The sequence below is a fragment of the Thermobia domestica genome, chromosome 8 (genome assembly GCF_964235325.1).
Source record: "Thermobia domestica chromosome 8, izTheDome1.hap1.1, whole genome shotgun sequence".
In the NCBI taxonomy this organism is placed as follows: Eukaryota; Metazoa; Arthropoda; class Insecta; order Zygentoma; family Lepismatidae; genus Thermobia; species Thermobia domestica.
This window is the reverse complement of record NC_137461.1, coordinates 203,160,096-203,171,533: the sequence shown is the minus strand read 5'-3', so window position 1 is coordinate 203,171,533 and position 11,438 is coordinate 203,160,096. Positions and strand designations below refer to the sequence as shown.

General features: G+C 34.3%; 1 protein-coding gene across 2 annotated transcripts in view; it reads left to right on the top strand.

Annotated features, from left to right (window-relative positions):
• Positions 1-866: 866 nt before the first annotated feature.
• LOC145691921 (uncharacterized) overlaps positions 867-11,438 on the top strand; it is a 44,371-nt gene continuing 33,799 nt past the window's right edge. The window contains exons 1-3 of one of the 2 annotated variants that reach the window (XM_081767229.1): positions 869-961; positions 3,358-3,374; positions 6,015-6,049. In XM_081767229.1, coding sequence (XP_081623355.1) covers positions 889-961; positions 3,358-3,374; positions 6,015-6,049 — 125 coding nt within the window. In that variant the 5' untranslated portion in view covers positions 869-888. Of the gene's footprint in view, positions 962-3,357; positions 3,375-6,014; positions 6,050-11,438 lie in introns of both variants that reach the window. The other variant, XM_081767230.1, reaches the window with a different exon arrangement.

Below are 11,438 nucleotides of genomic sequence, written 5' to 3'. Positions count from 1 at the left end.
GGTCTTTCTTTTGATACTTCTAAGGTTGTGGTAACTTCTTGCAGACTTCTTCATTGCGATGCATTGTGCAAGATTTTTTTTTGCCTGGTCATTCTATATGGACTATCGTCCTGGTTTTTTTCAATTATTTTTCCTTTCTAATTTTCCAAAAGCCATCAAATTGTTCTTTAAACTTCACAAAATCTTAGGAAAGTCCTAATGACAAAAATATTGTTATATAATGGTGGAAAAATAAGAAGTATTTTGAACTTTAACTTACCCTGACGTTTGTTTTCATTTTATTTCATGATTTTATCCGAAATGTTAATTACTACTGATAAACACTATGTTATTATACAACATGTGATTCTTGACTATGGCAAATACCTTGCTTCTGTTTCCAACTATTTTTTGATCACAAATCCTCTCCTTGTGATTTTTGAAAATTATATTATGCACGTACACGAAATTTAAGATATTACAAATCTTCGTTCAGTTTCACCTACAGAATTGACATTATTATTTTTATCAATAAAATTAATGCTGATTCTTTTCATTCTTAGTTCATGGTTTCATTATATTGGTATCTGATACATTTGCTTACACGATGGACGGAAACCCAGATGAAACCTCTATGTTAAATCAGTACTACCCTGTTGTTCCATATAATTCAAAATAAATTAATTAATAATATGGAATGTTCTATAAAAATGTATAAAATTCTTTGAATCAGTAAAACTTACTTTCCTTCAAAATATACAAAATAATTATAAATCACTTTATTTACAGAACTTAATTATCTCTTACTTGAGATTTGTTATCTTTTCTGCGATGCAAAATATGTTTCTCCTAAATTCATTATTTTTCTTGTGACGTTATTTTCAGATATTCTCAAGCGATCTCTGCAAGATGAGAGTGCTCCTAATTGTTCTGTTCACGTTGTTTATTCTTTATGTGAAGGCTGCGACGGTGTCTGTAACAGGTACGTTCAACTCGTCTTTCTACACTTTCTAGATTTGTTTTTGTTTTGTCTAATATACTGCTAATCTACTGTGTAATATTTCTAAACGAAGTACTACTAGAATAAGTGATTTAGCTCCCTTTTATGCAAACGGTTGCCGTTGGTCAACCGTCCTGGATCCACTAGTGTCCTTTTCAACTGCGATTGCGTTTGCGGACATTGCGATTGTGACATTGCGTACGAAAGTATTATGCTTATGAGAACAAATGTGTACAATATTGCGGAGTGTGCAATCACTTCAATGATAATAAATTGAAGTTGTTTAAAGACGACAATATGTTTAGCGTGTCGGGACTGCTCCAAATTACCTTGTATATTGTGTAATTACGATATTTATATGTCATTTCAAAATTAGGTTATACCCTAGCCAGAAGAACGGATAGAGATCTTTTCCTCCCAACTATAATCAAGTCAGAACCAGTATATCAGGTGTAGTAACTGTAAGAAACCAACCATCTTCTGCTGAAGTAATACCTAGTTTTCAAGGAGAGTTAAAAAAAAATAAATAAAATAATAATGGCTAGTTCTTGTTTCATTAAAAAGAAACTTACCCTTAAAATACAGCTGGTAAGGAAATTTTGTTCCCCTTTCCACGCAGTTACTGTGGTTGCGGAGGCAGTAGATCCACCACTTATATTTATCACTACAAGAAAGTGCTACTGGTTGAAAGTGTTTGATTATATCAGCCAACATGACAAATCGTCGAACGAGAACCAGAGGAACTCCAGAAATACGTTTTTTTCTTCATGTTTGGATATAATTTAGGAAGCTTCACTTGGTATATATGAAACGTACCGCCATCTGCTCTCCTTGTCGATCATCTGTTGTAATGTAGCTCAATTACATTCTTAATGGAACGTACCGACATCTGCTCTCCTTGTCGATCATCTGTTGTAATGTAGCTCAATTACATTCTTAATGAAACGTACCGACATCTGCTCTCCTTGTCGATCATCTGTTGTAATGTAGCTCAATTGCATTCTTATTAAAAACACATCTTTCTACGAAAATAATATTTTTGTTCTCCAGCCAGTAAATCTTGAAAAATTGAGTTACGTTCCTCTGGTTCTCATGCAACGAAATATTTGAGTACATACTTGAACTGCAGGATTTGTAACTTTGTATGTTTTAAAGGATTGTTTAGAGCACTAGTGGCCAAATAACAGCTCGCGGTCTGGCTCTAGCCAGTGTATAAGATGAAAAATATACACTATTACTAGCACTTCTTTTTGTTTATTTACTTCATGTATGAGAGGAAAGATCCATCAGACCATTATGTTATTCCTGAATCGAAACTTGACTTTTAATTGTGAAAATACTTTCTTTAACTTTTTGTTACCAAGTCCATTCTGCTGTTGTGCCAGGCCGGAATCCTCTTGTTTACTACAGAAATCAGTATGGAGCATCCGTATGATACATAGGCACTGTCCTTAGATGTTGCATCATGCCGTTGCAGGATATATTATATTTAACAGTCTTCCTTACATTACATATATATATATATATATGTTACCTTCGTTAGCTGTTTTATACGTCCATTTGTATGTGTGAGCTCCTGACCGCCTATATTGTTTCATACGAAAAATACGTACAGATGGAACACTTATACAGAAAGTACGCGTATTATAAAACATGCGTTTTCAGTTATACGTTTGCTGTACATTAAATCCAAATACTACAGGATTTGCAAATGTAACATACCATTTTACGTACGCCACATACGACTTTTTCATAGTGTGAAATAAAATGAAATCTTTCAATTTTGTGTCCCACACAGTTATGCTGATTAGGCTAAAGGAGACGGAGATGATGGGAAAGGAATGTATTGGTGGAATGAATAAAGTGGGAGGAACTCACGAACACTGTGTTTGTCCACCACAAAGCCCACTTGGAGCAAGTTGGGATCGAACCAGGGATCCCACGCACCAGAGGTGAATACTCTACCACTAAACCACAGTGCCCTAAAATTTCGAGATCAATTATAACCAATTATTACTAAAGGTTTTTAGAAGCATAGTTTCTAATTAATTGAAACGTCCTCCCTATGTACTTTCTTCAATTTTACTTTATGACCAAACATAAATGTAAACAAAAATATCAGAAATAATTTTAAGTTTCAAGGTTTTGATATTGACTTCAATAGAACTTCTCAGATCGTGGTTTCGAGAATAATTTTCAGTCATGCATTGTTTCTATGAACATATAACGTAACTTAATTTACCTCTGTCGGAAATAATAACAAAACACAAAATTTAAATAACTGCAGTACTCGTGCACATGTACTTTCAAATAGTAATGATAGCACTTTATTAAACGAAATAGAAATGATTTATCTGAAATTCCGATTTTTATTTCAGATAATGAAGTTGCTGAGGTATGTAGGAAAATTTTATATCTTTTTTATTTAGATTATGTTTCAATTTATAAGTACACTTATTGTTTGATATTAAATCGATTGACATCATAATGACATTTCCTATACAAAACATATAGCAATTTCTTCTTATTACTGAAATAATAATAATAATAAATACGTACTTTTCTTCTTTCTCTTTATATATATGTATATACTAGCTGAATACCCGTTCTTCGCGCAGGGAGAAAATGTTTCATTGGTGACATAAAGTACTAATGCGAATTGAGTTTGGATTTAAAAGGTATCGCAAGTCTCACTGTTCGTTTCAGCGACTCCGAAAACTATCGATTCGACACTAATATCGGTCATTTTCGATCATTTTTACATATTCTCTTCCCCCCTCCCCTAAGTTGAGAGACTGAATTTGGATTTAAACGGCATCGGAAGTGTCACTGTTCATCTCAGCAATCCCGAAAGATATGGATTCGACACTAATATCGGTTATTTTCTAATATTTTTCAATATCTTCCCCTTCCCCTCCTTTAAGTTGCATCGTCAAAGTAAAAAAAAAAGCATCCCAGGTTGAATCTTATCAATGTTGAAAATTTGATTGAGATCGGTCGGGTGGTTCAAGAGTTATTAAGTCACAAACATAGTTGGACAAAAAATCTAAAACGTTTGCAAAAGTTTGAAAATCATACCTAGTATGGTGTGGCGCCTCCTTTTGCGTCCAAAGCGGCTTGGATTCGACGTGAAATGGACGTATACAGCACCTGAATCGTGGTGTGTGGAATTTTATACCATTGTTTCTCCAAAACATGCTCCTGTTCCTGAAGCGATGATGGTGGAGGGTAATGAGACCGAACACGCCATTCTAACTAAGACCACAATGGCTCAATGATGTTGAGATCTGGTGATTGTGGTACACAGGGGAGGTGTGATAGCTCCAGGTCACGCTCCTCAAACCATGATTTCACCATTTTTGCAGCGTGACAGGGTGCCAAATCATCTTCGTAGATGTCATCACCATCAGGGAACAATATTTGGGCCATGGTTAGAACCTAGTCCCCCAAAATGGCCTCATACAACTTAGCATTCATCATTCCAAGCAGGGATATGATGGGACCTGCAGAAAATCACGATATCACTGGCCATACTGTAACAGAACTACCCCCATGCTTTACAGTTGGGAGCAGACAGTCTGTATCATAGGTCTGCGACGATGTTCTCCATACGTAAGTACGACCGGTTGTTGGAAACAAGGTGAAGGTCGATTCATCGGACCACATTACGTGTTTCCACTGCTCATGAGTTCACGCCTTGTGGTCCTTGCACCATTGGATACTCCTCTTGTTTTTCGATCACTGTTGTGATTTGCAGACGTTGTTTACCCATGAATTGTGTATTCCCTCGTGACATTAAATACAGTGCCTTTCGATACCCCCACAATGTTTGCCACTGTTGCCACTGAAGCTCCAACCAGACGGGTACCAACGATCATGCCTCTTTGGAAGTCTGTCAGGTCGCCCATTTTACCGCAGCACTTTCACACCATGACACTCACAGGTAAACTGGTTGCTGCTGATGGAAGAGAAAGGTCCACATAACACATTGAAAACAACAAGCGATCGGCAACCAAAACACGTGTTGGACAGTGGAGGCCCAAACTTACGTGTACTCTATGAAGTTCTTTTAGATTTTTTGTTCAGAACCTATATATATAACTGGATGAATGTCTGTGTGTATATATTTGTGTTCCAGCATAACTCTGGATGCCTAGAGCAATTTCAACTAAACTTGGTACATATATAGTTTATAATCTGGAAAAGAATATAGTGGGATGAGAGCACTCTAGCATACCTGAAGAAAGGGAATAGTGATATATAAATATAATCGAAAACGATCGATATTAACATCGAACCCATAATTTTCCGATATCCTTTAAGTCCAAGTTCAGTCCGAATAGAGGTAAGACATCATAGCACCCGTGTAAGGCGTGGGAAGTAGGAAACTTATATATAATTTAAAAAGAAAGGCATATATTAGTGTACAATCCAAAGTTTTCAGGGTCGCTAAGACGTTACGTGACAAAAATGATGACATTTTTGCTCAAGTTTGACACAAATGGGCATCTGATGTGGATTGGGAATTTACAGGAGCAACTGTAAAATCTCTTACGAAATGTCTACAAGATTTTCTTTTTTGACAATTATTCAATCACTTCATCTAGTACTTTCGTTGTAATTAAGGAATACTTTTCAAATTTCAAAAATTTAGATACTTTTCAATTGGCACATTTTTTTCTTAAATCGCCTAAATGAACGAAATTGCACCAAGTGACACACTGTAATAATTTCAGTTTGGTGCAGTCCATAGAATTTGGAGACCTGTAAACTACATCATAGCTTTGCAAAACGTTCCAATTGAGAACTTAGTGCTAATATATCTGGAAATTGTAATGATAGATTTTAAAGCTTTCGATACGATGAATTTATAATTCAATACATACAGAAACCTGAACTGTAAGATAATGTTATAGGTTTAGGAAAAAAGAACAAAAACTATAGTAAGTGTAACAGTGATAAACATTGAAAAAAAAATTAATAAGTCAGAGATTTAATAGACAAGCGTCGAATTATGACTATATTTTCGTTTCAGGATGTGGAAGTTACAGAAGAATCACTGCTTATGAAGTAAGTGTCAAGTTTATATGGCCTAAACAATTATTAACTTGATATAGCTTATAGTTTTCTAATGATCTGTATTCGAAACGATAGGGATGACAGTTATAGATAACAGAAATAATTAAAAATAGCAACTGAAAGTAATTACAATTTCTTTATTAAAAAAATATTAATAGAAAAATAGACTTTGCTTACAAAAATAGTTGCTGTTCAATAGTAAACTTATTTTTTCATGTGAATGGTTCCAGATATAATACGTTGGAATTTTATACCGGAAATTGAATAATTAGTTAATTAATAATTCTGTAATTTCACCCATATTTTATATAGTGAACAAATAATTTCAATAACTATATTTATATTAGTAATTCAATTATTATTATTATGTTGATATAATTATTTGCCTTTAGGGTATAATTTGTAAATAAAACGTTAATATTTTCTGTCACAAAAATAACACAAAAAAGGGAAATTTTGGTTACAATTATCAATCATTCATTGATTTTAAGAAAGTGTATTAATCGGTTCAAAGAGAAAAGTTTTTTAGACATCTTATAAAAAAAGAATCCAAAGAAATCGTAAGATTAGTGAAGGTTTCTATATAGAAATTGTACAGTAGAATATAAGTATAGTAAAGTTATGAAGACTATTTCGGGATTCGTAACGACTTCACCTAAATGACAGATTATCATCGTTACTTTTAATTTTTATTAAAAACGTACTATCAAAAAATCAAATATAGGGTTAGAGGGCTGATTACTGACATATAGAGACATGGATATGACAGCAAATGACATAAAATAAATATTAAAAATATATTTTACATATAATAAAGTATTTCACTAAAAACAATATAAAACTTCATATAAAGATGAAATTAATATATAAATATTCTCCCAAAAATATAGAAACATCTTTAAAGTTATAATGTTAATATACTATGATAATTGACTCAGAAGCAATGTAAAAATTCATTCGTTTTACTTCATTCGTTTCTGTTATGCATGTGGGTCGCTCAAGGAAAGAGTCTGGAGAAAGTTAATTATTTCTGTTACTATACCACAATATCTTTCGTGTGCTTGTACGTGTAGCTTGCGTTGTAGCTTTTAGGAGAACTGCAAAACTTGAATGAGTATGTATGTTCATAGGCACTGATTGTGTTGTACTACTAAGGAAAGTCACACCAGTTACCTATTGAGTGTTTAGTAGTAAATTCAATGCATTGACTTCATTATTGTGTAATACTTCAACATGTATATATATATATATATATATATATATATATATATATATATATATATATATATATATATATATATATATATATATATATATATATATTAGCTACTTTGTTGTATAATCTTGCAAATTAGTACACTATAACCTTGCCCTTAAGTATTTGAGTATATTCAAGTAATTGATTATAAACGAATATACAAACAATATACTTTTCAAGAAACCTTAAGTTCTATTACTCTTTTTATTCTTCCTTTTATTACCAACGCTTGAAGAACGTGGATCATATCCTTTTAAAGCCGTTTCCGTACTGAGTGGCCCAAACAGTTTACCCTGAACCGACAGATGACGTACAAACATGGCGGTCATTGTATTAAGCGCACAAGTAACAGACTGAAATTGAATCGCAAATTTCTACACGTTAGAATCAGTGAAAGAAAGTGCTTCCGTAGCCAGCTAGCTCTGAAGCACTTTATAACGCAATAAAAAATCAGTTAAAATGTCCATTCTTTAGACTTCATATGTATTTCTCTCTTGGATATAATTATAACCCAATTAAAAGACTTAAATATAGAGTGTTAATGAGCTCCGTTTCCTAAATTTCCTAAATTCCTAAATTCCTCTAGCAAGCAGTTCAAGAAATTACACAAGAGCTACAAGGATAAACATTAAGTTTTACAGTGTTTCCACAACCAAGACAGCAGGGGCGTGTATACACTGCTGTCGACCATAAGTATAAGGTCAAATTGACCCAAGAGGTAATGTGGCAAGCAGACTATTTAACATGGAGGCCGCCACTCCGTCAGTATCTTCAATCAGTATTTAGTGTCAATCATAATGAATGCTCTACAACTTTTGATGTGTGAACTCTACTATATGAATTCTAATTCGTGGTTAAAGTTGCGGCAGCGGCCCAAAACATTTGCCATGTGACAGGGGAAGGTTCAGTGAACCACAAAACGCAATTTGTTGGTCCCTGAAATTTAGTGCAGATTATGAAAATATCGAAAGTTAGATAAGGTTCGGCCACCCCAGAATAACAAATTCTGAGATCATGTGACAGGCCATTGAGGAAAATCGTCCACCAGCACACGACGATTGTCAAACCAACTCGAATGTAGTACGTCACTTTCATGAATTCAGGAAAACCAACAAGAGCTGTAGCATTGTGGCATATGAGTTAACCAAGCTCAGGTCCCGAGCAGAGTGAATGTGTGCCTGTAACTGTTGCAAAATCCTCGCGATGTGCGTTACCTGAAATGGATTGTCACAGGCGACGAAAAGTGATTTTTTTTTTCGAAATCTGAATGTGCAAAACAATGGTTGAGTAAGGTCGAAGTTCCAGAACCGGTCGTCAAACAAGGGTGTTTTGAGCATAAAGTAATGCTTTGTGTGTAGTGAAACTACGAGGGAGCAACTCACTTCGAGTTCGTTCCTAACGGTCATACCATCAAGGCCAAGCTTCATTAAAAAGTGTTCGACTATATGTATGCTGTACTGAGCCAAAAATATCTTGCATTGGTAAACGAAAAAGCACTCTGCTGCAAGAAGATAACGTGAAACCATAAATAGCTTACTTAAAAGAAAAATAAGAACTTGATGGCATCACATTATGACACATCCGGCATATAGTCCTGACCTTATCTCTTCGGATTACTATCTGCTTCCATCTATGGCTTACTTCCCAAAATCAGGATGCATTACCAGTCAGCTGAAGGTGGAAAAAGAAGTGGCTGACTTCTTTGCCGACTTAGAATACAGAAACTCAAAGGAAGATGGTTGCAGATAATTCAACACGAGGGGCTATACTTGGAATGTTAACTCGCTTTCATTGTACTGTAATAAATAAGGTACAGTATATTGTGTATCACAATATTGCAAGACTTCTGACTAACATTTGTAGTATGCCCTCTAGTTCTATGTTCCACAATTTTCTTGTACCGACGCAGCGAGTACTCAATTAATACTTAAAATTTATCCTCCTACTTTATACGATTCATTGCTCTCTAAATGACCGTTACGTATTCTAACATGTCTTACTTCTGTAAATTACATAATGTGTTGGCCGCTGAAAGGAAACGAAGCCAATCGTAATATCAGCAACTGATTCTTTTACCTGCAAAATCAACAATTGTAATTAGCAATTTAAATATATATAGCGTGGTAATTAAACTGATTGTTTATTTGTTCAAATTTAGCATCCCATTTCAACACCGAGGCTATATGACACGTGAGCCTAGTATTCAGTGTGAAATCCGAACTACAGCAATGCGTTCAAATTTTAAAACTGTCACACTGAGAATCTTGTACAGAATCACATACATCATAGGTGTACAAACTGACAACTAGACCAGTGAAGAAACCTGTAATTAAAGTAAAAATGATATTTAAACGAAGCTTGAGGGAAAATTATTGAATAATAATAATAATAATAATAATAATAATAATAATAATAATAATAATAATAAATCAGGCACATTCTGTGACAATATGAGCTTACCTTCTTGAACCCAGCTTAACGAAATTCTGTGAACGCTACCAGCGGAGAGCGAGAGATTGAGGTTGAATAAATTGTTTAGAAATATTACAGTGTACTTACAAGTAACCATAAAGTTGTGCAACTGCAAAACCATGTCTTGTTAGCTTACACTACTTACTTTGTCAATGGGTTGCTTCCTTTATAAATGAGGCTTTTCCGTGACTTGTATATAGAAATGTATTTAGATCGATTTGATGTTTAACATAGCACCGTAGTTTCTCTACCCATTCGATTAAAAGTACAAACCTTGAAGCAACAAATCGTGTAGCTTACAAAATCTACTTTACCCTACCAATATTACCAATATTACTAAATCTATTGCTTAGTACATATTTTGAGGTGATGCTTAGTACATATTTATGACATTTTAATACAAGCTTAACATTTTTTCTTCTTCTGTAAATATAGAAAATAAGATCATTAACTGCAGTCACTTTCCATTTACCATAATTAACCAAAACATTCGTGTGTATAAGTCAGATCGCTACTAGGGCTATTGACAGACAAAATTTAGAACAACCTTCATCAGCGCTTGCGTGAACGTCAATTGGGGAGGATTACCTATTGGGGGGGGGGACGAAATTCTACATTTGTATTTCACATATTGCCTGGACTTCATTATGCTACCCTGAATAAGGGAATGCAAAAGAACAGTTGTGCGACACTCCTACCCCGTGCACAGCATATTCCCCTAGGAGTCAATGATACCAAATGTCTTACAAAAGTGATCATTGCCCATCTTACGTAAATGAAAGCAGATAATGAAATGTAACTAATTACCACAATCATAGATAATGTTCTACACCGGAAGAGATGACAGAAGCATTATCAGAGTTGCCATCCGTAGAAATTACAGTGTTACCAAATTGACAATTCTCCAAAAATGTAGCTTAATTGAGATATGGATTTAAACCCGGCCGTATTGTGTTAAATTTTATTGTTTATAATGCAATTATTTAAAATAGAATTCTTTCGTATTTAATAGCATATAATTACGAGTTAGATTGTGAGGGTTACAATGGACGACCGCAGTCTTAATTGTAAGAAAATATAGAATACAGCTTAGGGTAGTGGAATGTGATGTTAAACTAAACATTTCTATATTTTTTGGTTTCGGTGTTTACGAGGCACCTTAGCAACAGAACAAACCAAACACAACAAACATACGTACAAAAGCACTTTATGCATTAAAACCACTGGCCTTTCCAGTCAAATGTTGGAAGTGTTTTTCTTGATTCTTGAACATTTAAGATATATTTGTGTCTATTAGCATAACCTATTCTTAATTGAGCAGCTTGGGTCACCAAATGCACAGCACGTTCCAAGCCTTGACTATGGCACGGTATAGGTTCCATTGGAAATGGTCCATCAAGAGCTCGAAGAAGATCCTTTGGGTCAGTCAATATTGAAAGAAGAATATTTTCGAGATGAGCAAAATAACTATTATTTTTCAGTACCTGTTTCATAACTTCCTTGTGTTGTTCTTTTATATCAGCAGTATCTCTTAATAATTTGCTAATATACCAGAAGTTTCTTACTCCTTCCCATATATTTGGATGCGATTTAATCCGATACCAACCAGGTGCATACATTCTCATAATTAATGTCACTAGGTATTTTACG